The 27,194-nt window shown below is 53.3% G+C and overlaps 2 protein-coding genes and 1 pseudogene across 5 annotated transcripts in view; 2 read left to right on the top strand and 1 right to left on the bottom strand.

The window, feature by feature from the left end:
- LOC101648012 overlaps window positions 1-4,092 on the top strand; it is a 9,054-nt pseudogene extending 4,962 nt beyond the window's left edge.
- Window positions 4,093-14,102: 10,010 nt separating this feature from the next.
- ZNF687 (zinc finger protein 687) lies at window positions 14,103-21,957 on the top strand. 4 transcript variants are annotated; one of them, XM_045295688.1, is made up of 9 exons: window positions 14,103-14,183; window positions 17,182-19,318; window positions 19,433-19,606; window positions 19,849-20,025; window positions 20,141-20,303; window positions 20,438-20,770; window positions 20,864-20,976; window positions 21,088-21,229; window positions 21,324-21,957. In XM_045295688.1, the coding sequence occupies exons 2-9, from the start codon at window positions 17,199-17,201 to the stop codon at window positions 21,813-21,815; spliced, it is 3,714 nt and encodes a 1,237-aa protein (XP_045151623.1). In that variant the 5' UTR covers window positions 14,103-14,183; window positions 17,182-17,198; the 3' UTR covers window positions 21,816-21,957. The 4 variants fall into 4 exon arrangements, with proteins under 4 accessions (XP_045151623.1, XP_045151621.1, XP_045151620.1 ...); XM_045295686.1 differs by lacking the exon at window positions 14,103-14,183 and adding an exon at window positions 14,303-14,387; XM_045295685.1 differs by lacking the exon at window positions 14,103-14,183 and adding an exon at window positions 16,175-16,412.
- Window positions 21,958-22,605: 648 nt separating this feature from the next.
- The window catches only part of PI4KB (phosphatidylinositol 4-kinase beta), a 27,097-nt gene continuing 22,508 nt past the window's right edge, over window positions 22,606-27,194 (bottom strand). Inside the window, exons 11-14 of the mRNA XM_045295638.1 lie at window positions 24,761-24,922; window positions 24,356-24,476; window positions 23,792-23,854; window positions 22,606-23,448 (exon numbers count right to left, since the gene is read on the bottom strand). Of these exons, the coding sequence (XP_045151573.1) occupies window positions 23,267-23,448; window positions 23,792-23,854; window positions 24,356-24,476; window positions 24,761-24,922 (528 nt within the window). The 3' untranslated portion in view covers window positions 22,606-23,266. The remainder of the gene's footprint in view (window positions 23,449-23,791; window positions 23,855-24,355; window positions 24,477-24,760; window positions 24,923-27,194) is intronic.

Raw genomic sequence — 27,194 nt, 5'->3', positions numbered from 1 at the left:
TTCTTCCATGTGGGCTTTGTTGCTTCTGAGCTTGATGGCCATTTGATTACCTTCAAGCCTTTAAGACCCCAGACGCTATACTTTTTGATAGCCGGGCATAGAACCTTTATTAAACAAAAATTATCACAATACGAGGCGACTGTTTCTCAACACATCCATTTAGGCAGTGTTGTCTCCAACCCTTCCCTGAAGCATTCTGTACTCTGATTTGGACCACATCAAAACCACAGTTTTGGCATCCATGCACTCAAATCTGGTTCCTTTCCAATGTTCTTTGAGTTTGGGTAACAAAAAGTAGTTTGGGAGGCAAGATCTGGGCTGGGATGTAGCTGGGATAAGATTTCCCATTGAAATATTTATAGGACAGCCTGTACTACCCCCCAAAATGAGAAGGTGCATTGTCATTATGAGAAGGCGGAAAAAACCTCGGCAAAATGTTCTCGTTTTCCTGTTTCCACGTTTCCTAAGACTTCTTACCCCACTGACACCCTGTGTTCTTTGAGAAAAACTGTCGTTTACCCTTTGGAATCTCCCCAATATTTGCCATAGCCTGAGCAGACTTTTCTGCCTTTATTCCCCCCACCCCAATAAGAATAACAAAGTAAAACAGAAAAAACTTCAATCAAAAGAAAGCAGAAAATATTAAAAACTAGAACAAACTTAAATTGTTCTTAAGGAAGATCAAATGATGGGTTACTAAATCCTAACCTAACGATCTTAAACAATCCACTTTCCAATGCAGTCGCCATGTTAGCAAGACGGTTCACATCCCTGGATCGCAGTCAGAGGGGTTCACCAGGGTCGTAATCCACATATTTTCTTCATTTTTCAAAAAACTGAAACAGCTTTAATGTGGGCCTAAAGGGAGATCAAATGATAAGATATTACATTTTGTCCTAACTACGTCTGTCATAATCAACTCTGTCTGGTAACAGGGCTATTCACATCCCTCAACTATGATGGGAGGGGATTCCCTGGAGGGTCGATCTAGGTGTGAACCCTGCAGATGGATTTTGGGCTTCTACTGTCATCCATGTTGTTATTGCTAGGTACCATGGAGTCAACTCTGACCCATATGACCCTATGCACAACAGAACAAAACACTGCCCGGTCCGTTCCTATGCTTGAACCCACAGATGCAGCCCGGTGTCCATCCATCTTACTGAGGGCCTTCCTCTTCTTAGCTGCCCCTCCGATTTACCAAGCTTGACGTCCTTCTTCAGGGACGCTCTCTCCTGACAAGACGTTCAAAGCATGTAAGACAAAGTCTCGCCGTCCTTATCGCGAAAGGAGCGCTCTGACTGTATTTCTTCCAACACAGATGGGTTTGTCTCTTTCGCATCCCAAGGTACTTTCAGTATTCTCCAGCATCACGATTCAAATACATCGATTCTTCTACAGTTGTCCTTATTCAGTGTCCAACTTTTACATGCATATGATGCATGCTATAAGCAGTATTGTACAATTGCTACTACAATCGTTTGGAAACATTTTCTTTCTTCTTGAACTCCTTAATACGAGCTTCCCTACCCCCCCTCTCCAGAAACCCTTGTTTTAATCCACCCCTATAATAGTTTGTGGGGTTTTGTGGGTTTTTTTTTTTTTACCATGTCTTGCACAATCCAATATAACCATTCACATACAATTCTGGTGTTCGATCCCATTGGGTGGGGTTATACAGTCATCAGTGCTATCAGCTCCCTGTTCCCCGCTGATTTTGGTATTCTTGACATTGAGTTGTAATCCATACTGAAGGCTACAATCCTTGATCTTCATCAGCAAGTGCTTCAAGTCCTCCTCAATTTCAGCAAGCAAGCTTGTGCCATCTGCCTCACAAAGGTTGTTAATAAGCCTTCCTCCAACCCTGATGCCACAGTCTTAATATAATCCATCTTTTCTGATGATTTGCTCAGCATACAGATTGAACAAGTATGGTGAAAGGATACAATCCTAACACACACCTTTCCTGATTTTGTTGTTGTTGTTAAAAGATCATTTTTATGAGGGTTCTTACAACTCTTACAACAATCCATACATAAATTGAATCAGGCATACTTATACGTATGTTGCCATCATCATTTTCTAAACATTTACTTTCTACTTGAGTCCTTGGTATCAACTCCTCTTTGTTCCCTCCCACCCCCCACCTCACCCTCGTGACCCCTTGATAATTATAAATTATTATTATTTTCATATCTTACTCCGATCACTGTTTCCCTTCCCCCATAGTTTCTGTTGTCCTCCCCCTTGGAGGGGGCGAGGACCTTTCCTGATTCTAAACCATGCAGTATTCCCTTGTCCTGTTCATACAACTGCCTTTTGATTCATATATAAGTTTCGCATGCACAATGAAGTGTTACTAGAATTTCCATTCCTCTCAAAGTTATCCTCCTTTTATTATGGTCTACACAGTTGAATGTCTTTGGATAGTCAATGAAACACAAGTAACCATCTTTCTAGTAGTCTCTGCTTTGCGCCAATATCCATCTGACATCAGCAGTGATATCCTTTGTTCCACGTCTTCTTCTGAACCTGACCTTCTGACAGCTCCCTGTCATTGTACTGCTGCACCCATTGTTGGATGATCTTAAGCAAAGTTTTACTTGTGAGCAGTATCAATGATAGCGTTGTCTAGTTTGAGCATTCTGTTTGAGCATTCTTACTTTGGAATGGGCACAAATATGGATCTCTTCCAGTCAGTTGGCCAAGTTGCTGTCTTCCAAATTTCCTGACTGACCAGTGAGTGATTCCAGTGCTGCTTCACCTTGCTGAAACATTTCAATGGGCATTCCATCAATTCCCAGAGCCTTGTTTTTGGCAAATGCATTCAGTGCAGTTTGAACTTCTTCCTTCAGCACCATCATATGCTACCTCCTGAAATGGTCGAATGTCGCCCAGTTCTTTGTAGAACAGTGACCCTAAGTATTCTTCCCATCTGCTCTTGGTGCTTCCTGTATCACTCAATATTTTGTCCATAGACTCTTTCAAGATTGCAAGTGGAGGCTTGAATTTTTTCTTGAGTTCTTTCAGTTTCAGACAGACTAAGTGTGTTCTTCCCTCTTGGTTTTCTAATTCTAAATCCTTGCACATTTCATTATAAAATTTGGCTTGGTCATGAGCTGCCCTTTGAAATTTTCTTTTTAAAAATTTTAAATAATTTTATTGGGAGCTCTTACTGATATCATAACATTCCATAATTCAAATAGATCAAGCATAATTGTATGATTGCTACTACAATCCATTTCTAAACATTTTCTGACGTATTGATATCAGCTCCCCTTTATTCCTTTGAAAATTTCTATTCAGCTCCTTAACTTCAGCCTTTCCACCGCTTGCTTTAGCTACTTTACAATTAAAAACACGTTTCAGTCTTTTCTCACACCTCCCTTGTTGTTCTCCTTCCTTCCTGTCTTGATGTCCTGCCGCAGCTCATCAGGTCTGTCATCCATAGCCTTCTGCAAACCAGGTGTTCTCATTTAAGCTCAGCTGCCATTCCCTCCTTTAAATTAGGATTGTATTATTTACTATCCTTAGATCATACAGGCTGGTGTGTTTATTTCATGTGGACTTAGTTGATTCCTTACTTAGATGGCTTGTTTAAAAACAAGACTTTAAGACCCCACACCTCTCCCTTCTCTTCTTTGGCGCTGTCTACGGAGGTGACAGCCACCTCCCACTGGCATCGTGGCTGCCCTCAGGCCCCCGGTGAAGTCTAAAATTGTCAAAAAGAGGACCAAGAAATTCATCCAGCACCAGTCCAACCATTATGTCAAGATTAAGCGCAACTGGCACAAGCCCAGAGGCATTGACAACAGGGTGTAGAGAAGATTCAAAGGGCAGATCTTGATGCCCAACACTGGTTATGGGAGCAGCAAGAAAACCAAGCACATGCTGCCCAGTGGCTTCCACAAGTTGCTGGTCCACAACGTCAAGAAGCTGGAAGTGCTGCTGATGTGCAACAAGTCTTACTGTGCGGAGATTGCTCACGACGTTTCCTCCAAGAATGACAAAGCCATCATAGAAAGAGCAGCCCAGCTGGCCATCAGAGTCACCAATCCCAACGCCAGGCTGCGCAGCAAAGAAAAGGAATAGATGTTCCATTTGCAAGCTTTATTTGTGTTAAATAAAACCAGAAGTGGAAATGGAAAAAAAAAAGACCCCCACCATCTAGTTTCTTCACTACACTTTGCTAAAGCACCCTTATCTTCAAGGATCTCTCCATGAAGTCAAGCATCAAGCAGGGCATGTCCTAAGAACTAACTATGTTCATTCATCTGTGGTTTATATATGTCTCTGGTTCACCTTAGAGGCATCATTATCATTTTATGCTAAAGAACATTAGCAATCATCCCTTCTGGGGCATCACTTCCACTACCATTGAGTCAACGTTGAATCGAAGGCAAGGTTAAACTGCCCCATTCTGCCTTGAATCTAACTGGTCCAGCAGATCCCTTCAGAAGCCACTGCTTTGACGGGCCTTTTTATGAAGGCATCTTAAGAAGACAGAGAGAGCGTATGTGCAGCCATCCACTGATTTCACAGGCATGTTTAAACATGTTTTACTTGGAATGAACTTGTGCACATATGAACTGGAACCTTAGGACAATGCCTTTTGACTTATCCTGGTGTGTGCTGCCACGTGTACATTTTAGTGCCGATGCTGCTCTCATCTCCTTTTCCAGGTGGTCCCCACGTTCACATAAACAACTACCTCCTAGCGTTCCTCCTAGCTAATCTTCTGCAAAGTCAGCAGTTTGAAACCACCAGCTGCTCCTTGGGAGAAAGACAAGGCTTTCTATTTGGGGAAAGAGTTACAGTCTCGGAAATTCACAGGGGCAGGTCTACCCTGCCCTATAGGGTCACTGTGAGTCAGCGTGACTCGGTGATCCTGAGAGGGTGGGAGGGAGAAAGGGAGGGAGATCTACAAGATCGAATGCTCAAGGGAGACATCCTTTACTAGTTGTTCTTCACTGTTGTTTGGTTGGAAGAAGAGCAGAGCATGTTTCTAATTGAAGGTTTAGTAATACGGGTTTCAATCCTTGTGGGAAGTTGTTAACGGTAAGGGTCCCTCTTGAATACTCTCACCGGGCCTTTCCTAGAACCCCAATATCAGTGTCCTTCGGTCAGGTTCTGTAAAGCAAACCTATTCCATGCTCGGCTTGGAGGGCATGGTTCCCACGGCTTGTGTTCTGGGTGCTGAGTTGGGGAAAAGGTCTGGCATTCTCAGAAACCAGGATGGACGTGTTCATGCTAGCCTCCTGTTTTCAGCAGAATATTCCTGCCCTTTCTGGAGCACACACAGCTCCATTTTTATTTTATTTTCTTTGCTGGAGATGAGGACCAGGATGGAGTCAGGCAGGGAATCTGGTTGAACTTTTCCTTTGGATGTCCTTGTTCCTTGGTCTGCTTTGTATGCACAGGAGGAAACTGCTTACATTAGCTGTGCCTTACTCCTTGTTTTTGTTTTGTTTTTTTTTACAGTTTTATTGTGCACATAGATTATGTGCACATAACCCACATATCATACAAGTCGGTAGTTCAAGCATATCAGGAAGAACTGTCCAGTTATTACCACAATCAATTTTAGAATCCCCCATGATTCCATCACCTTTAAAATAAGTTGTGCAAAAAAAAAAGAGTTCTGTAATCACAATCAGTTTCTAGAGCTTCCCCCTCCCACCTTCATTGTTTACTCCCCAAATCCTCTCACCCTCGCTATCCCCTGTGCCCCACCCCTACCTCCCCTATAAACCCTTGCATCACTTATTATCTCTATGCATCTACTCCTTCTGTGTTTCACAAATAGAAGACCCAACAGAAACAATAAAAATTAAAATGAAATAAAGTGGTAAGGATATAATAATATAAAGATAAAAAGACAAATAATGAGTAAGAAAGAAAAGACGACCATCAACATCTAAAAAGCCAGGGGGAAAATTTTTGTCATGGAACAAGCAAGAAATTCTTGAACCTAGAACAAATTCATGTTGGGTCAAGAGGGAGGTCAACTGACCAAGTATCAAGTTCGATCCAGCATAATCAAGTTGCCTGTGGTCTCTGTCTAATAGTACAGCTGTTTGACACCCTTGCCTGTGGTTAGAGGGGAACTGGCAGAGGCTGAATCTGACTAGCTACTCTGCAGGTGGGTTTGGGCTCTCACTGCCTCCATAGCCTTCTACAAACTGGGTGTTCACAATTTAAGCTCTGATCCATTTTTCTCCGTCCTTTCTGGGTTTTGTAATTCTCATCTTTGGATCACACAAGCTGGTGTGCTTCTTCCATGTGGACTTAGTTGAGTCCTCATTTAGATGACTGCTTGTTGGAATACAAGCCTTTAAGACCCCAGGCACTATCCCGATCCATAGCCAGGCACCATTTGCTTTCTTTACCACACTTTGTTACAGCAGCCTTATCTTCAGTGATCATTTCACGAAGGTATTGAGCAGGGCCATGCAATCAAAACTAACTGTTTTGGGATTGGGGCCTGAGTCAAGTGAGAGCCCAGAATTCAGCTGTTTGTCCATGGGATATGCACGACTGGGGTTGACTTTGTCGGTTGTAGTATAACAATATCAAAACCTCATATGGCCAACAACACCACCAGCAAACAAACAAAAAAAGAACGAATGAACAAACAAAAGGCAGGAAAACAAAAACCCATAGAAACAAAAAAGTAAAGCATTGTTAATCACCCCACTAAGGTGATTGTACTGATAACATCAACATTTTTGACAGAGCACACCGGACACCCCTGAGGGCTTTATCTGCCCTGGATTCTGTGTGTCAAGAACTCTTATCTGTACCCATGTACATGTTCTGGTCTAGCCAGATTTGTAAGGTAGAACTGGGATCATGATAGTAACGGGGGGAAGCATTGAAGAACTAGAGGAACGCTGTGTGTTTCCTCGGTGCTATACTGCACTCTGGCTGGCTCATCCCTTCTTTGTGACCCTTCTGTGAGGGGATATCCAATTGTCTACAGATGGGCTTTGGGTCTCCATTCTGACCCCCTTCATTCACCTCAAAATGGTTTTTTGTTTGGGGCCTTCTGATGTCCGATACCGGACCCTGCGACACCTTGTGATCACACAGGCTGGGGTGCTTCTTCCATGTGGGCTTGTTGCTTCCCTGCTAGATGGCTGCTTGTTTGACTTTAAGCCTTTAAGACCCCAAACGCTTTATCTTGTAATATCCAGGCACCATCAGCTTTCTTCACATTAGCTTATGCACCCATGTTGTCTTCAGTCGTCATGTTGGGAAGGTGAGCATTACAAAATGCGAGGTTATTAAAACAATATATTAATATATTTACATATGTACATGCCTATGTTTATACCTCCATGTTTTTTGCCTCCTAGTTCTTTCATCTATTTCCTTTTACTTCCCTCCTGTCCCACTATTATGTTCAACCTTCATTCAGCTCTCTGTACTTCCTCTGGGCTCCATCGCACTCGATCAAACCCCACCAGACATTCTATACCCTCCTCGTCATCGACTGATTGTAGATCTCTTGTTGTTCCCTTGTCTCTGGATTTGTTGGCTCCATCCTCTTTCCCCTACCTCCTCCTCTCCCCTGTCCCCAATGGAACTGTCGGTCCCATTGTTTTCTCCTCAGGATTTGTTTATTCTGCCTATCTTATATAGACATGAAAAAAGAAAAACAAAAGCCTATGAATAGTTCCAGGTCTGCCTGCTGACCCTTATGAATGTTTTCCGATTGGGTCTGATGCAGCGCCAAGCCCGGCCACCGAATCCGAAGTCTATTTTCAGAATTCCTTGGGGACTTTGTTGCTTTGCTCTCCTTGCTGCTCCGTTGAGCTCCCTTTGTGTTACGCCCTGGTGTGGGGGCCTGGAGCAATTCTTACAAGTGCAGATCCCTGCCCGACAGATCAAAACCTGTCATATCGCTGCAAAGTGGGCATCTCGGTACTAAATGCATGGTGATTCTGGGCCCCTTTCCATTGGACACCCACCAAGCCAGGGGTTTCCCCCAAGGTCCAATGAACACCACTTCCACAGCCCTGGGGTGGCCACTCTGTTTCCTCTCCCATCTGAGTAACCCAGTCCTCAGTCCAAGGGTGCAGGCAGCTTTGAGGCAGGGCTGAGTTCATTCAGTTGGGTCTCCATGTTGTCCTTCTGGTGTAGCCCCTGGGGGATGCCATGCTGCCTGAAGGGTAAATGTCCAAGGTCATCATGGTGCTTAGCCCATGGCATGGTTCACCGAAGGCTGGGTAGACACATTTGTATGTATCTCCCGAGGAGCATAAAATCTTGTCCACTGTCCCCCTAGGTTCCCTACAATCATTGTTTAGCCTCCTTTCCTGATATGAGGTTGCTTCTCCCCACTGAACTACCATACTCCCCAACAGAACTATCAGCGTCTCCTCCAAAATGTCGATGCTCTGCACACCCTCCCCACTCACTGGTCTTAACGTGATTTTCCAGAAAGGCACTCCTTCCATTCCAGTGGGGGATCAGGCTGTCCTCCTTTTGGCTGCCCTTTCCCTTTACCAAGCACGATGCCCTTCTCAAGGGCCTGTTCTCTTCTTGCCAATATGTCCAAAGTATGTGAGGCAAAGTCTTGCCATCCTTGCCTCCAAATACCTTCTACACATTGGATGACACCCACATTTCCCTCTCCATTTGTATGTCTAATAACATGACTACAATGGAGCTACAGATCTATCCTTCAAAACCTGCTTCTCGTGTATTCTTCCCAGCTCTGGAAATGCCAACGCCATTCTTATACTTCCTCCGGTCTTAGACCTTCCTCTCATGCCCCATATCCAACTCCTCGGCTAAACTCTGCTGGTGGTGAAAAATCCTGAACATCCTACGGACTGCCCGAAGAATGCGCAAATCTGCCCTAGAAGAGGTGACAGAATGCTCCTTAGACGTAAGGATGGCCATCGCGTCTCAGGCTTTTGGCTAAGAGCAAGTGCAGCAGTGAGGATGGCAAGACTTGTTCGTACATACTTTGAACAGAAGATCCGGACGGACCAGTCTCCGGAGAAGGACGTGCTTGGTAAAGGAGAGGGTCAGCAAAAAACGAGGCTGAGAAGTTCGACACAGTGGCTACCACATGGAGCTCAAATACGGCAACGACTGAGCAGATGGCACAGGGCAATGCTTTGTTCTCATGTCCACAGGGTTATTTTGAGTTGGGACTGACTCAATAGCATGTGACCACAAGAGCAACAGCAATGCCCTTCATACACAACTCATTTCTGACGACATCGCACCGCCTCCACTACTGCCCGCTGGCTACCCTGACCCTAGACAATATAGTAATTACTGGCTTGGATTATTATTACAAGGGTCTCCAACTGGTCTCCTTGTCTATTTTCAGTCTCTTTCCTACACAACATCTTCCAACTTCCTTTTATATAGAAAGTCGGGCCATCAAGCCTCCTTTTGATGGCTTCCCATCCTTCTCTGAGAAAAGCTTACATTCTTCCAACAGCCTCCAGCCCTCCCAGCCCCGACCTACTCTGACCCCCTTTCCTTCTCTGGAACACAGCCACATCTCGGGCCCTTGCGGCTCCCTGGCTTACTCCCTCACCTTCTTCTAGCCTGTACTCTACCTCTTCCTTCTCAGGAAGGCCTCCATTGTCCACCTCACACCACCTGCCTTCTTCTTCTGCATGCTTTTTCTACGTGGTAATGACCACAAACATGTTTCCATATATGTTGCTTATTTAGCACCTGTGTCTTCTCTATGGAAATGTCTGCTTCATGAAGGCAGAGATTTCCCCCCCCAAATATTATTTTTTTTAAATCATCTTATTGGGGGCTCTTATAACAATACATCCACCCATTGTATCAAGCACATTTGTACATATGTTGCTATCATTATTTCCAAAACATTTTCTTTCTACTTGAACCCTTTTCCCCCCTCCCTCCCCCACCTCCCACTCTCGTGAACCCCTGATAATTTATAAATTATAATTTTCATATCTTACATCATCCACTGTCTCCCTTCATCCGTTTGTTGTTCGTCCCGGCAGGCAGGGTGGTGGTGGTGGTGGTGTTGAGATTGGTTCCCTTTCTTCCACTTCTCCCCCACCTTCCTCTTACCCTCCCGGTATCACTACTCTCATTATTGGTCCTCAGTTTATCTGTTCTGGATTCCGTGTGTTGAGAGCTCTTATCTGTGCCCATGTACATGCTCTGGTCTAGCCAGATTTGTAAGATAGAACTGGGGGGGTCTTGATAGTGGTGGTGGGGAATTAAAGAACTGGAAGAATGTTATTTCATAGGTGCTATGAAGGGACCCTGGCTGGCTTGTCCCTTCCTTGTGACCCTTTTGTGAAGGGATGTTCAATTGTCTACAGGTGGGGCTTGGGTCTCCATTCTGACCCCCCTCATTCACATCAAAATGGTTTTTTGTTTTGGGTCTTCTGATGTCTGATCATGTGGACACCTCGTGATCACACAGGCTGGTGTGCTTTTTCCAGGTGGGCTTTGTTGCTTCCCTGCTAGATGGCTGCTTGTTTAACTTCAAGCCTTTAAGATCCCAGACGCTATATCTTGTAATAGCTGGGCACCATCAGCTTTCTTCACCACATTAGCTTATGCACCCATTTTGTCTTCAGCAATCATGTTGGGAAGGTGAGCATCATAGAATACCAGGTTATTAGAACAAAGTGTTCTTGTGTAGAGGGAGGACTTAAGTAGAGGCCCAGTGTGTCTGCTACCTTAACCCTTAGCCTAAAGATATATGTACATAGACCTATATCCATAGCATTATATATTAATATATTTACATATGTACATGCCTGTTTATACCTCTATGGCTTTTGCCTCCTAGTCCTTTCCTCTATTTCCTTTTACTTTCCTCCTGTCTCACTATCATGATCGACCTTCATTCGGCTCTCTATACTTCCTCTGGGCTACACTGCACTTGATTGAACCCCACCAAGCATTCTAGAGGGCTGGGATTCTTGACTGCTTTTTTCAATGTCCTTTCCCCTGACCTTACAACAATGACAGACTCAGAGAAGATGTTAAGGGAATTTGGTTGGATTAAAATCTCTCTCAAATCAATGGAGTGAAAGAAAAAAAAAAATCAATGGAGTGCTCCCAACAAACATCGTTCAGCAAGGGAATCCGTAAATTAGCTTTTGGACCCTTAGAATTTCTCTTCCACTACGTTTGACCATGGGTAAATCACCTGAGCCAGTGTCCGTCTCAGCCCTCTGCTGGCACTGTGGGATGTGCACAGGCTGCTAAACACAAAGTCAGGAGTTCAAACCCAAACCCGCCAGTCACTCCACAGGAGAAAGAGGTTGTTCCCACATAGATTTATAGTCTTGGAAATGCAAAGGAGCAGTTCTGCTCTGGCGATGCGTTGCGATCAACTCATTGACAGTGGCTTGGGTTTTGTGTAGAACCTATCCGCTACATTTTCCTCCTTATAAAATGGAGATAACGACAGGACATCCCTCACAAAGGGGTTACAAGAGTTATTAATATACATAAAGTTTTTGTTTGTTTTTTACTTTAAATAAGTTTATTTTCCCCCCAATTCTGGAGTCTGAAAGTCTCCTGAGGTAATACCTTCCTTTTCCCAGCTTGGAGTGCTCGCTGACCCTCACGGCTCCTCAGTCTTCCCGTGTGCCGTGCTCCCTGTCTAACCTGCTTCCTTCATGACTTAGGAGCCATTAGATCGAGGACTGAAACGAAAACCAAGTCCTCTGCCACAGTCATTTCTCACTCACAGTGACCTTATAGGGCAGAGTAGAGCTGCCCCTTTGAGTTTCTGAGACTTAAAATATTTAAGGAGCAGACAGCCTCATCTTTCCCCAATGGAGGGGTTGGTGGTTTCAGACCACTGAACTTGAGGTTAGCATTTCAATGCATAACCCATTATGCTATCAGGGCACCTAGTCAGCTGTGATCAAATTTGGTAACCAAGAAAGCCCCATTTCCAAGCAGGATTACATCTCCGGGTTTCCCAAATAAATAAATAAATAAAGCAAAAACAACAAGAACAAAAGTCAAAGTCAATGCCATTGGTTCCGACTCAGAGTGACTCCCTAGGAGAACAGAACCACCCAGAGGCAGCAGTGCCACCTTCTGTCCTAGCTAGGGCCCCCCACAAGTCAGAACTGGCTCACTGGCACCTAACAAAAACTGTATCGATGGGAGCTGACTGCCACATCTTTCTCTGGAAGAAACTAACTGCTGCTGAGCTTCAACCACTCCTCTTTTGACTTCTCAGTTACCTTGGTGCTTAACCACTGCTCCACCAGGGCCCCTTCCACGAGTTTTGGGGTTAGGAAAGAAAGAATAGCACAGGATTTCAAGATGTCCTTTTCAGAGCAGGGGCATGATGTTGTATCTAAGTACTCACTCACTGCCCTGGAGTGGGTTCGGACGCACAGTGGCAGGGTAGAACTGCCCCCGTGGGTTTCTGAGACGCTGACTCTATCCAGGAATGGAAAAGGCCTGGTCTTTCTCCCAGGGAGTATGCCGACTAATGGTTATTCCTAGAGGAAGACTCACAGGAGGAGATGAGAATGGAATGGCCGTGGGCTTTATTCAGTGTGGGGCTCCAGTTCCTTGATCAGAGGATGAAGGGCTGGGTGTGACCTGGAGTAATTGCTTCAACAAAGAAGGTGGCATGGTGGCCTGGGGACGGGAAGGGGTGCGAATCTCACTTGCCCATCACTTCGCAAAGCACGATTACATGAAAAACTCGTGCAGTTCTCACAAAAGCAATCTGTTAGGTAGCAGGATAGGGACAGGGGGTGTCCCTCTCCTCGTGTCAAATGGACATTATAATCCCCCTTTCATTCATGAGGAAACAGGTCCAGGGAGGTTGAGTGACTTGCCCGACATCACTGAAGAAAAGCGGTGGCTTCAAGAGTCCGATCCAGGCGCCCAGATTCACATGTCAGCGCAGTCTCCAGTACCCACGCCAACTTTCAGGGCGCACCGAGAGTCCTTGGCGCAGGGCAGCGGTCCACCTGCGACCCTGGGCTGGCTACGAAACCACCGGAGCCGCCACGCTGGGGGGTCAGCCGGCAGGCCGACCGGAGTTGGCACGTGGCAGCACCCGGACGAGCAAGTGAATTTTGCGAATACTTACTTCTGAGAGAGAATCCAGGCGCGTCATTTTCTGAGCAACTCCTCCCCTTCCCCCGCCCCCCGGGGGCGGGGCAACAAAGCGCGGGAAAACTCGGTCGCAGCACCCCTTTCGGCCCAAACTAACCCCAACGGGAAATCGATGTAGGGGCCTCCCTCCCGCATTTAGGAAGCCTGCAGGATGTCACTTTGGGAAGGGCCCAGGCCACGCCAGCACCCGACGTCACCTCTTCCCCGCTTCCGGTCTGCACCACCCGCCAGGTTTCAGGTCCGCTTTCCTTCCACTCGTCTGGCCCCGCCCAGTCGGAGCCCTCCCGCAGGGGGAGGGGCTCTGGTGACGCCATCGCCCAGGAGCCAGCCCGCACGAGGCTCGAGGCGTGAAGACCCCCAACCACCTGGACTGTAGGACAGACCGCGAGGAGATGGTCAACCAAACAACGGGATGTCGGGGGTGACGCCCCATGCGGTGAGCCCGGTGGAGAAAATTATGCAGACGGATCGACACATCCGGGCTCCACCGAGTCAACGAGGCTCTCCCCAAAGTGCCCACCAAATCGAAACTGGGAGTTCTTTGCATTTGCATAAATGAACTGCGGGCTTCCAGCGCCAGGGCCAATGGGAGTGAGGGGGCGGAGATGCACCTGGACTAGTCACCGCCTCCTTGTGGGACAGCGGGCAATCAGGCTGGCCTTTTCTAAGAGACAGCAGCAACCGCCAATGGTTTTTGAGGTGCACAGATGGGGCAGGTGGGCCCCGGCGCAGCCAATGGAGAGCGGGATCTTCCGAGGGACTCGGTGCCCCTCACCCAATGAGAACAAGCGGGCTGTGCGGAGCTAGTTCCGAGCGGCAGTGCGTAAGGCCAACCGAGCGCAAAGTGGGGCGGGACGCCGCACTGAACGACGCAGCTGTTGTCCAATAGGGAGTGTGGAAGCAGGCAGCCCGGACCTGGGGCGCGGAGGGAGCCGAGGGAGGGGGACGCAGAACGGGAGAGAAGCAGGAAGTAGCGGCGGCCGCGGGGAGGGCGGCGGCGGCGGTGGCGGCGGCTGGAGCTGGGCAGAGACCGCGGAGTCTCGCCCGCACTAGGAGCGGAGCAAGTAAGCTGGCCGGCGGCAGATACCGCCCTCGGCCCCGCCCCCTGGGGGGCGGGTAAATGCCCCCGCCCCTCCCCCACCTAGTCAACTACCCCCTTCTCCGCGCCGCCCCCCTGGGGCGCCTCGTTGGAAGGCCCGACGCTGCCTCCATCCCTTGGGGCGGATGGGCGAAACTCCCAGCCTGTTGAAAGCACAGCCCCCAGCCGGGTAAACATGGAGGGGAGGTTGGGCACCCAAGTCCTGGCGCCCCCAGCTTTAGGGGCGACCGAAGCACGGCCCGGGGTCTGGTGGCTGCGGGATGTCGCGACCTAAAATGGTGTCCGTGTCTGCGGGTGGGGGCGGGGAGCTGGGCCAGGCCGGAGCCTGCACCCCGACCGGGCGCAGGTCAGCGCCCGGCCCGAGCAGGACCCGAGCTCGCGCTCCAGGCCGCCGCGCGGCTCCAGATCCCTCCCCACTCCTGGGGAGCCCCCAGGAGTCGGGACGGTGCGGAGGCTGCGCTGCGCACGGTGCAGAGGTCTGAGTTGGGATAGACCGGCTGGACTGGAGACCTGCGAGTCCAGCAGACTCGCCCTCCCGACTCCCATCTCTCCTCTCGAGTCCTCTTGGGCCCCGAGGTGCCGCGTCGCAGCTCGCAAAGCGCCTGGTGTGTCCGAGGCCGGTCCTTCCCTTCGCTCATTAGTAGGAGCCAGAGAAACGCTGCGTGCCTCAGTTTCCCCTTTAGCTTCCCTTGCGCACACCCCGCCCCCACCCCACTACCCAGACGCGCTCCCTGCGCCAGCCCTCTGGCAGATGGCAGGGACTTAATTCTGCCCGCTGCCCAGCTTGGCCGCAGCCTAATCGGCCGCCGGCCCCTCGCCCTCGCGTTAGCGCGTGCACCGCACAGGCCCGCATTGAAGCTCCCACTCAACCCGAGCCAGTTCACCCTCTTCCTGTCCAGCCCCTTCTTTTGGTTTTTGGGAAGGAACCTCGGGAAAGGTGGGTGGGCAGAAGCCCAAGAGAGAGGAGGACGCTGCAGCCGCAGAAAGGCCGGGCCTGTGCCTGTGCCTGGGCCTCGCGGTGGGGGAGCCTCCTCGGCCCCGAGTTGGGTTGCCTAGTCGTCTGTCCGCTGTGGGTTGCATCTGATGACCTCTAAGTTGTTTGGACGCTAAAGGGGGAGGTGATTCTGCAGACAAGTTCCCAACTGCCTCCCTGGCCTGCGCCCCACCAGACCATTTTTATGAAGGCCTGAGTGGACAGACGGCCTACAGGCCTCTCTGGGTCTGGAAAGGAGCAAGCCAGAGCGGGAGGGGTGGGTGGGGTGAGGTGGGATGGTGGAGGGCCAGCGGCTTTCAGGGCAGAGGTAAGGGGTGAGGGGCTTTGTTTAAACACAAGGTCTGCAGAATTGGGGGTGGGGGTGGAGTAAGGATTCCTCTTTCTGCCTCTAGTTGGTACCCCCTCCTCCCACCCTCACCTTGGTCCTGGCAATGCCAGCTGCCACCTGCTGGGTCTCTCTCCAGTTACAGTCTGCAGGCTGGGAGGAGGTGAGAGAACTGGCTCTGGGCAGTGGCTCTCCTCTTGGGCAGGAAACGTGTGATAGAGGTTTCTTCAGTTACTTCTTCTGGCTGTATAGAAACACTGGTGGGAAGAAACTGGCTGCCAACACACCTGAGTCCCCACCGGCTCAAGCTGGCCTCCTATTTGGTTTGCTGCCACAGAAGTCTTGGGGGAATTTTTTTTTTTCCCCTTCGCCGAACCAGGTGGGGTTGGGTGACTGCTGGGGTGACTGTTGCAAAGGAAAAGAACAGGTGCCTGGGTTAGGAACTGAGTGGAAATTGCAGCCGCCCAGTGCTGCATAAGCCTGCACCCTGGAGTTTTAATCCTGAGAGAGTAGGGTGGGGAGGGAGGGAGGAGGCCCAGGGTACTCTGGGGGAAGGTAGGTGATGGAGCAGCAGGTGTTTGTGACTGCAGAGGCAGAGGCGAGGGCCCTGGTGACCAGGCTGCTGTCACCACTTTCCCTCCTCTCTCCTTTGTCTCTTTCTGCTCTTCTTCCCAGTTGGGGTTTAGTTTGTGTCTCCCTGTTGACCAATCTAGATCTCCAGGTGTTGGTGAGGACCTCTAGGGGGGGGGCCTGAGGTCTGTCCTGGGGTGACTCCTGGCTCTTGTCTCTGACCCTAGCCCTAGGTCTCCAGGTCTTAGCTTCTCTCTGAAGGATCCCTGGTGGCACAGTGTTTAAAGCACTCAGGCACGCCCGGGGTAAGATGTGGCAGTCTGCTTCCGGAAAGATTTACAGCCTTGGAAGCCGGTGGGGGCAGTTCTGCTTTGTCTTGTCGTGTCGCTATGAGTGTGAGTCCACTCAGTGGCAGTGGGTTGGGCTTGGTTGGGTCTGGATTCCTTCTCCGCTCCTCCTTGACCTGACATGTTCCTGCATGACCCAGCTGTAATAATACATCTTTTTTTCCTGGGTCTTGACTCTCAACATGTACGCTATCAGCTCACGCTCAGCCTAACTCTGTGGTGTGCGGACGGCTTGCCCCTTCTTTGAGACAGCAGAAGGAAGGGGAGTGCGCACGCACACCGCCAGTGAGGAAGGAAACCTCCTTAGGTCTCGGCCGAGGTCGCTGCCCCTCTGCCCGTGGGCTTCTCAGAGCTCCGTGGACCCCAAAAGGTCCACAGAAAAATCATAGTTGGTCCCATCCTACCGTGAATGAACCCATCTTGTCCGTCCTTCGTGTTGACTCAGGGATGAATCCGTGCGGGTCACCTGGCAGGCTGCTCACTTAATGTGCTCCGCCCTCGGTGCACCCCCCCGGCTGTTTCTGAGAAGTCCCTTTTCTGCTTCTCTGAGTTCTGCTGACTGCCCTATCTGTGCACACCGCCTCCTTTCTCGCTTCAGATCCCCCCCCTCACCCCCACCCCCCAGCTTTCTATGATTTGCTCTGTGGCAGAGCTGTGCCCTTGGGTTCTGGGGAGGGGTGCCCCTATGCCTGCCTCTGGGGTCTCAGTGTCTCCCTTTTTCCATCAGGTCTGGGACCTGCCACAATGGGGGACATGAAGACCCCCGATTTCGACGACCTCCTTGCTGCCTTTGACATTCCTGACATCGATGCCAACGAAGCCATTCATTCTGGGCCAGAAGAGAACGAGGGACCAGGAGGCCCAGGGAAGCCAGAACACAGTGTGGGGGCTGCACCTGCAGAAGCTTCAGCAGTAGCTGCCGGGGATGGCCCAGGGGCTCCCGCCCAGATTTCGGACCATACCCTGCCGCCGCCGGACATCTCGGCTGTCAGCGTCATTGTCAAGAACACTGTGTGTCCCGAGCAGCCTGAGAACCTGGCTGGGGCTTCAGGAGGGGAAGGGGCCCGGCCTGGGGGGGTGACGAAAGAAGGGCCTGTGGGTCCCCGCCTGATGCAAAATGGCTTTGGGAGCCCTGAGCCATCCCTCCCGGGGATGCCCCGCTCTCCAGCTCCTCCCAGCGGGGGTTCCTGGAAAGAAAAGGCCATGGAAGGCAAAGCCCCCTTGGACCTCTTTGCTCATTTTGGGCCTGAGCCAGGGGATCACCCCGACCCACTACCTCCCTCAGCGCCCTCCCCACCTCGAGAGGGGGCCATGACCCCACCTCCTTTCCCTTCTCCCTTTGAGCTGGCCCAGGAGAATGGCCCCACTCTGCTGCCACCGGGGTCTCCCCCACTGCTGGGGACCCTGAAACAGGAGAGCTGTAGCCCCCTTCACTCCCAGGGCGTCCCTTGCCGAGGCTCAGGCTCCGGCCCCGAGGCCCCAAGCGTGCCTGCCAGCGCCTTGCCACCCCGCGTGGCTGGGGTGCCCTTCTTCAAGCAGTCTCCTGGACACCAGAGCCCGCTTGCCTCCCCCGAAGTGCCCATCTGCCCACGTATAAAGGAAGAGGAGGAGGAGGACGAGGGACCCGTGGACAAGACTCCCCCAGGAACCCCCCAGAGCCCCTCTAGCGGCGCTGAGGCTGCAGATGAGGACAGCAATGACTCACCTGCCTCATCCAGCTCCTCTCGGCCCCTCAAGGTGCGCATCAAGACCATTAAAACATCTTGTGGGAACATCACGAGGACTGTGACCCGAGTCCCCTCAGATCCCGCCCCTCCTGCCCCTTCAGTGGAGGGAGCCTTCCTGCCCGAGGCTAGCCTCCTAAAACTGTCCCCTACGCCCCCAAACCCCGAAGGCCCCAAGGTGGTGAGTGTCCAGCTGGGTGATGGCACGAGGCTAAAGGGCACCGTGCTGCCCGTGGCCACCATCCAGAATGCCAGCACCGCCATGCTGATGGCAGCCAGCGTGGCCCGCAAAGCCGTGGTTCTGCCCGGGGGTACCGCTGCTAGTCCCAAGAGCATGGCTAAGAACGTGCTAGGCCTGGTGCCCCAAGCCCTGCCCAAGGCTGATGGGCGAGCTGTGCTGGGGCCGGCAGGCCAGAAGGTGAATGGGGCCTCTGTGGTGATGGTGCAGCCTTCAAAGCCTGCCGGGGGGCCGGGGGCTGGGGGCGGCACTGTCATCTCCCGGACTCAGTCCAGCCTGGTGGAGGCCTTCAACAAGATCCTCAACAGCAAGAACCTGCTGCCGGCCTACCGTCCCAATCTGAGCCCCCCGGCTGAGGCGGGCCTGGCCCTGCCGCCCACCGGCTACCGCTGCCTGGAGTGTGGGGACGCTTTCTCCCTGGAGAAGAGCCTGGCCCGCCACTACGATCGCCGGAGCATGCGCATCGAGGTCACCTGCAACCACTGTGCCCGCCGCCTGGTCTTCTTCAACAAGTGCAGCCTGCTGCTGCACGCACGTGAGCACAAGGATAAGGGGCTCGTTATGCAGTGCTCGCACTTGGTCATGCGGCCCGTGGCCCTGGACCAGATGGTGGGGCAGCCGGACATCACGCCCCTGCTGCCGGTGGCTGTCCCACCTCTTCCCGGACCTCCCGCCCTGCCTGCCCTGGGCAAAGGGGAAGGCGCTGTCACCTCCTCCACCATCGCGACAGTGGCTGCTGAGGCCCCTGTGCTGCCGCTGAGCACGGAGCCGCCCGCCGCTCCCGCCCCCTCTGCGTACACGTGCTTCCGCTGCCTGGAGTGCAAGGAGCAGTGCCGGGACAAGGCAGGCATGGCGGCCCACTTCCAGCAGCTTGGGCCCCCCACGGCCACCAACAATGTGAGTTCCCTTTCCCGGTAGTGGTGGTGGTGGTGGTGGTGTGGGTGTGTGTGGCAGGAGGGACAGGCTACTCACTCCTCAGCGCCTTAATGTTTCAACCCCCCCTCCCCCGGTGTGCACACGACCTGCCCCATGATGCTCCCCAACCGCTGCAGCTTCAGTGCCCATCAGCGCATGCATAAGAATCGGCCTCCCCATGTCTGTCCCGAGTGTGGCGCCAACTTCCTGCAGGCCAATTTCCAGACCCATCTCCGAGAGGCCTGCCTGCACTTCTCTCGCCGAGTAGGATACAGGTGCCTGGCCACCTTGGCCTGGGTGTCGTTCGGTTTCCCCAGGAGAAGCCCGTGGCTCTGCTGTCTGTCGCCTTCTGCCTGACTCCTGTCCTGTGGACCCCCTCTCCTGTCGGGGAGCTGGGCGTGGGCAACCCCCTCTCCCCATGCATGCCCCGTGGTGTGCCCACAGCCTGAGCACTACAGGGGGTGCGGTGTGAGATGCCCTGTCTCGCTTCAGCACCTCCTACTTGCTCCCCACCAAGGTGCCCCAGCTGTTCGGTGGTTTTCGGGGGTGTGAACTCCATCAAGTCCCACATCCAGACGTCGCACTGCGAGGTTTTCCACAAGTGCCCCATCTGCCCCATGGCCTTCAAGTCTGCACCCAGTGCCCATGCCCACCTCTACACCCAGCACCCTAGCTTCCACACGCAGCAGGCCAAGTGAGACCTGGAGCGGGGGATGGTGTGGGGGGGAGGGGGAAGGGGAGGCTGAGGGAGGTGGGGGGTGGGGGGCCCTCTCCTGCCCTGCCTGACAGCTGTGCTGGCTGTACACTAGGCTCATCTACAAGTGCGCCATGTGTGATACCGTCTTCACGCACAAGCCCCTCCTCTCCTCACACTTCGACCAGCACTTGCTGCCCCAGCGGGTCAGCGTCTTTAAGTGCCCATCCTGCCCCCTGCTCTTTGCCCAGAAAAGGACCATGCTGGAGCATCTCAAGGTAAGGTGATGTGTGTGTCCGGTGTGGAGGTGGGCAGAGCTCACGGATGGATGTTGACCCAGGGCTGGCAGCAGGGAACGGCCCCGGCGGGCAGGCCCTGCCCACAACAGACGACTCCCTTGCCCCCGACACAGAACACCCATCAGTCTGGACGCGTGGGTGAGGAGACTGCTGGGAAAGGCGCCGGGGGTGCCCTTCTGACTCCTAAGACTGAGCCTGAGGAGCTGGCTGTGTCCCGGGGAGAGGCAGCCCCTGCCACGGAGGAGTCGTCGTCATCAGAAGAAGAAGAGGAAGTGCCCAGCTCACCGGAGCCTCCTCGCCAAGCCAAGCGGCCACGGCGGGAACTAGGGAACAAAGGCATGAAGGGCGGGGGCGGGGGGCCCGGAGGCTGGACCTGTGGCCTTTGTCACTCCTGGTTCCCCGAACGGGACGAGTACGTGGCTCACATGAAGAAGGAGCACGGCAAGGTGGGGGCAGCCCCTCCCCCAGGGCAGCAGGGCTGGGTGGGGGGTGGGGGACCTCGGGGGCAGCTGGGACATCTCTAGCCCTGCCCTCAACAGTCGGTGAAAAAGTTCCCGTGTCGCCTGTGTGAGCGTTCCTTCTGCTCCGCCCCCAGCCTGCGGCGCCACGTCAGGGTCAATCACGAGGGTATCAAGCGGGTGTACCCATGCAGGTAACCCTTGCCCTCTCACCCTTTCCTCCTGCCCCGCACTCCCCCACCTACGACTGAGTGGACAGCTTCCCCACGGCTGTGCCTGTGTGCCGCCCCGTGCCCCACCCTCAGGTATTGCACAGAAGGGAAACGCACCTTTAGCAGCCGCCTCATCCTGGAGAAGCACGTCCAGGTCCGGCATGGCTTGCAGCTGGGGGCCCAGTCCCCTGGCCGGGGGGGCGCCCTGGTTCGGGGCCCTGGGGCCAGAGCCCAGGTAGGTCTGCTGTTGGGGTCACAGGGCGGGAAGCTGCAGAGTAGATAGACCCTGACGCCCAAGGGCAGTCGGGGTGACAGGCACTTTCTTCCAGGGGGCAGGACGGAAACGGCGGCAGTCGTCGGATTCTTGCAGTGAGGAGCCCGACAGCACAACGCCGCCAGCCAAATCTCCCCGAGGCGGCCCCGGCTCGGGGGGCCATGGCCCCCTGCGCTATCGGAGCAGCGCCCCAGCGGAGCAGAGCCTTGTGGGCTTTCGGGTGGACGGTGGCACCCAGCAGTGCCTCGACTGCGGCCTGTGCTTCGCCTCCCCAGGCTCCCTGAGCAGGCACCGCTTCATCAGCCATAAGAAGCGGCGGGGAGTGGGCAGTGCCGGTGCCCTGGGGCTGGGGGACGGGGAGGAAGAGGTCTCCCACCCCAGGTCCGACGCGGAGGGCGGAGATTCACCTTTGCCCACCTCAGGAGGCCCACTGACCTGTAAAGTCTGTGGCAAGAGCTGCGACAGCCCTCTCAACCTCAAGACCCATTTCCGCACGCATGGCATGGCCTTCATCAGGGCGCGGCAGGGGGGCAGCGGGGACAACTAGAGCCCAGGCTGGGACTGGCCAGGGCTGACCCTCTCACCCCGGAACCTGGGTTCCACTGCCGCCTGATCCCCGGGCTGGGTAGCTGCATTAAGATTCACATTCTGTTTGGCTCCTCCCTTCCTGCACCGCCCCCCCCCCCCAAAAAAAAAGGCTTTGGAGGATTATAATTTGCAGCTCCTGTCCCCTTTGGGTTTGGCACTTGGGTCATAGTAGAGGGCACCTCCATTCCTCTTCGAGTCCAACACTAATCACCCCTCTGCTGCAGGCCCCTGTGGGACCATGGGACGAAGGGCCCCGGAGGGGCCAGTGCTGGGGCGAGCCGGGACACACTCCCACCTCAGGCCCAGGCTCCAGCGACTTCTGGGCTGGCCTCGCTCCATCCCGACCCCCCAGCACTCGAGGTCCCCCCCTCCCCTGCAGTGCCTTTCACAAATCTTTATTCCCCAGAAATCCATGGGGGGGTTGGTGGGGAGGAGTCCTGTCAAGGGGGGCCCAGGCTCTCAGGAATCCTTTATTCTTGTAGTAATAATACTAACAGTGGGAGAAACAGGCGGGAGAAAACCAGACCATTAAAACTACTCGTGGTTTAATCCCCATTCAGGCTCCGCTTCTTCTGTGCCGTGGACAGTGTGGACTTGAGAGGGAGTCCAAACAGGGGAAAGCCCTCGTGAGGGGGTCCTGGCCAGGCAGGCAGGGGAAAACCACCGTCCCCCACCCCTTCCCTTGGAGTCCTTTGCTTCCTGGTCCATTCCTGTGCCCTTCTCCAACAAGAACTCAGATATCACAAAGATGGCTAACTAAGGACTTTATTTGAAACAAAAATTAAAAATAAAAAAAAATTGAGAGCTGTTTCCCTGGGTGTTGGGGAAGGGATCAGACCAGGGAATTCCCCCTGGCTAGGCCAAGACCCTTGCATCAGAGGGGTTGTGGTCATTCCCTTCCTTACCCCAGGGATGGGGACCGTCAGCAAGGGCAAGGGGTCAGTCCCCGGGAGGGGTAGAGTCGGGCAGCAGCATGGCCAAAGGCCAACCACAGGATCAAGTCCTAAGTACCAAGCATCTGCTCTCCTTGCTGCTGGGAGGGACCCGGAGCAGAGGAAGAGGATGGCCCGTGGACAGAACCTCTTAGACTCTGACGAGGAGTAGGCCTCCCGAGCCCGTCACCTCCGCCACCTCTGTTTTCTGGAGGACAGCAAGTCCTGGTGTCTGTCAGGTGGTAATACTGACACAGCTGGGGAGCCCCAGCATGTCTGGCCTCCACGGCTAGCTCTCCCACCCCTGGCAAGCTCTCGTGGTTACCACATGATCCTTTGTATCTCTTGCCTTCCATGTCCCTTGGTTGGATAGTTGGGTGGGTGGGGTTTCCTGGTTTGGGGTTTATCAGCCAAGGGCCTCCCTAGGGGAGTGTCCCCTGGATCTCCCCCCACCATTCGTGGGCCGGGAAGGAGGGTGTCACATGATGCCGTTGGTGAGGTACTGGAAGCCGTCATAGAGCTTGGTGGTGATGGAGCGCATGCTGCCGTCCACCATCTGCTCCACCAGCAGCTGGAGCTGCTCCTCGGTCATGCTCATGTGGAACCGCTCTTTGAGGTTGCGGATGGTGCTGGAGCCATGGAAGCAGGGAAGCTGAGAACCTGGGAGCAGCAGTGGGTGGGGGGGAGACCCCATGAGTAGGTGGACTGGCAAGTAAGGCCAGAGGTATCTGAAGCACCCCTCCCCTCCCCACTTCAGAGAGCCCCGAGTGGATGCAGTTTGGGTAGAGAATTGGTGGGAGACCCTGTCTTGTGCCCAGCTTCATCCCACACTCCTCAGCCCTCATGTAAGTGAAGCATTCCCAGAGAGGTGGCGGGGACAGGGCCGATCCCACACTTCCCCAGTGAGGGCTCCGGGAATGCCGGGAAGAAGTTCTGGGCAACGGGCCCTGAGCGGGCACTTATCTGGTTGCAGGCCTCTGCCTACGCTACGTCTGACACTCACAGATGACCTGAGCCACCGTCCTCACGGGGCCAGACGGGGATGCTCCTGAGCAACGGCGACAACCTGTGGGGGGTGAGGGGGTAGGGGGTGCGGGAGGGAAGGAGACTGACAGCTCAGACCGTGCGAATCTTGAGTCTTAAAGGGCAGGGGGCGAGGGTTTAAGGCCAGAGGAGCTGGGAAAGGAGTGGAAACTGGACTGGACAAGAGACTAGGTAGCAGGACAGGGAGGAGACAGCCCAGAGAAAAGCAAAGAAAGGGACAAAGGAAGTAATCTGTTCCTCGGAGGGACAGAGGGGAGGACAATCGGCCACAGTGCAGTGGGAGGGAAGTGGTGACATGTCCTTGGTCACAGAGAGAAGGGGGATGAGAGCTGGGAGGAGACAGAAGGGAAGTGCTCCCCCTTGAGTACAGCCCAGGGTTAGTTTCTGCTGCCACCGGGACCAAGCTCTGCCCGGAGTCAGGACTGTCCTGAAGGAGAAACAAGCCCGCCTGGGACCCGAGATGGAACCCACTGGGACCTCCCTCCCTCTCGAGCCTTGGGATGGAGCTCTCTCCGAGGCCCACCTTGCTGCATGATCTCCACAATCTGCACGACTTTGTCCATGTGTTTCCGGGCAGCAATCAGTCCCTGCAGCATCAGCATCTTGTAGTAGTTGAACATGTCCCCATCCAAGCCACCCATCACCTGGGGAGGGAGGAAAGCTGCATGCACAAGGCACTTAGAGTTGGACCATCCTTGTCCCAACAGGCCTAATGCTCAGCCCTGGGAGGCCCTTTTTTGTGGGGCAAACACGCCAAGTCCCTTATTTCTCACTCCCTTGGCAGGCAGGAAGTCTCCCAGGACCTCCAACCTCACCCCAGCTTCCTGCTGTTTCTGTTCTTCCCTAATTGGGGCGTGCCCTTGATGCCCCCCCTGCCATGGCAGAGAGAACACAGCGGCCCTAGAAGCAGCTCTCCCTCCTGACTCACATCCACAAACTCTGTGGTCAGCTTAAAGGCTGAGGTTTCAAAGCCCAGGTTTCGGGGTGAGCTGGACAGGATGAAGCCAAAGTCGATGTGGATGATGTGGCCTTCTGCGTCCAAAAGGATGTTCCCATTGTGTCTGAGGGGACAGGGAAGGAAGAGACAGTGCTACGTCTGACTGGAGGCCAATCTCAAGCTGCCACACAGCAGCAGACAGGAGAGCCCCTCCCTGGGTTTTCTGCTTGCCACTGTGTCCCCTTGACCCAGGACCTGAACCAAAGTCACGACTAAGGCTGTGGGCTCTGAAATGGCTACCATTAATAATTTAAGAAAACAGCTTTTGAGTACTCCAATCTTCCTAAAATCATACTGCTAGTACCCAAACTGATCCCAACCTAGCAGAAAACCCAGAACCGTGGTGGTGGGAAGGGCAGAGGCCGAGCACTTTGCTGGGCAGAAGGCCTCCATTCAGACCTATTTACCTGCGTTTCATAATTCCCATCAGCCCACTAGGGGAGCCCTGGTGGCGTAGTAGTAACTCACTGGGCTGCGATCCGCAAGGTCAGCAGTTCAAAACAATCAGCCACTCCTCAGGAGCAACATGGGGCTTTCTACTCTCATAAAGAGTTAGTCTCAGAAACCCATAGGGGTAGTTCTACCCTGTCTTACAGGGTAGCTATGAGTCAGCATCTGCCCCACGGAGTGCGAATGGAATGGCCTGGGTGGCAGTGGGCATGGCTCCATCAGTCCTCTGCACACCAGAAACCCCATTAGAGAGAGCCACAAGCAGAGCGGGGTCTCAACATCACACATGGTGGAAGGCTCGAGGGCTGAGTGTACGCGCTCTGGGGGCAAGGCTAGTGCAGGCCAGCTGTGGAGGAAGAGCAGTTAGGGAATCCCGTGGCTGAGAGCCCCGCGTGAATGGTCTGTGGAAGGAAGAACAATTAACATGCTAGGCACGTGAGGCCCGTCCATTCAGCATAACCAACCTCAGTGTCAACAGGGGCTTTGTTACACCAAGAACGGACGGCGCAGGGCCACCTTCCTGGGAGCTGGTCTGACCTGAGGAGGAGGACAGGGAGAATGGAGTCCCACCCGAGTCCTTCCCCGGTGAGAAAGCAGTAAAGACTTAGCAATGATGGCGCACGCTTGCCAGCCAGAACAGCTCGGGGTGGCCCAGTCACAGACGAGGAGACTGAGGCCCTCCGTGCCTAACTCCAGGGTTGGTGAGGTGCAGTTTCTCTCTTGCATGGCGGAGCTGGCTCCCGCTGGAAAGCTGGTGGGGCTCATTTTAAAGTATGACAGGGAGCTAAGATCTGCTTCCCGTTTGGGGCCCCACCCACTTCTGCCGCTTCTCATCAGCACTGAATTACATCTGATCTCCTTTGAGCAATTTTCCCTTCACCACTACCACCCCTCCCCTTTGAAAGGCGTTTTCCCGGGTTTGAACCTTCCTAAAGAAATGCCCCGAGAGCTCGCCTCCCACTCATTCACTCAGCCCCCAGGCTCAGCTCCAGGCTCTCTGGGTTCAAAATCCCAACTCTTCAGGGACGGTCTGAATCTGGCAACCTGATTCCTTTGGTAGCGTGGCATTTCCCCTCCGTGCGCCACCCGGGGGGTTCCCGTGTGGCGCAGTCGAGGTGGAATGAGCACAGATGCGGGAGAACTCTTCGGCCCCATTTCCCTTATGTGCCGGCGTAGAAGCACCTCACAGGGCTTTCCGTGGTTCACCTGGGAGCTGCTCAGGCATGGAAGGTGTTTGACAGAAGCTGGACTTCTGCTGAGCTGCTCAGATCATGAGCAATTTCCATGGCTAGCATGTCCCCGGGCCCTGCACGCACAGGCCACTGCGGTGTGGCATCCCAAGGACAGCTGCCTGGTGCTAGGTGCCACCCACCAGGGCATCAACAAGGAGCCTCTGGAGCCTCTCTGAGGGCACCCTTAGGAGGCCGGGCCTTAGTGGGATAACTTTGGGTACAATGTTGTTCACCCAGTGTCTCATTACCCAACAAGCAAGGTAAGCACGGGCTAACTTGTACCTACTTCTTCAGCTGTTGTGAACGACTACACTTTTTTTTAACCATAGCATTCTGCTGTCATCTGTCCCTCCCAACCCAGAGCACCTTCCTACAGAATCAAAACTGCTTGTCACATATTTAATCCCTGACGGGCGGAACACGGAACACTCAGTAAGCAAAGAAAGCAACAGCTTACTTGTGCGGGCTTACTAATCCTGTAGTGAACAGTTTCACACTCCACTACAGCTTAGTAAGCAAGCACAAGTAAGTTTGAGCCTTTCTCGCTTATTGGGTAAGCCGCCACCCACGTGTGTACTTAGGACCCTTACAGGTCAGGTGAAAGAGCTCACAGCCCTGGGCGGACACGTAGCGTTTTGGAAAGAGTACACTGGGGTGAGAAGAACGCAGGGCTCAGGGTTCCA

The sequence above is a fragment of the Echinops telfairi genome, unplaced genomic scaffold, assembly GCF_000313985.2.
Source record: "Echinops telfairi isolate 266 unplaced genomic scaffold, ASM31398v2 ScPeMD7_5805;HRSCAF=6673, whole genome shotgun sequence".
NCBI classification, from domain to species: domain Eukaryota; kingdom Metazoa; phylum Chordata; class Mammalia; order Afrosoricida; family Tenrecidae; genus Echinops; species Echinops telfairi.
Note: the sequence above shows the minus strand (reverse complement) of the source record. Positions and strands in the feature narration are given on the sequence as shown.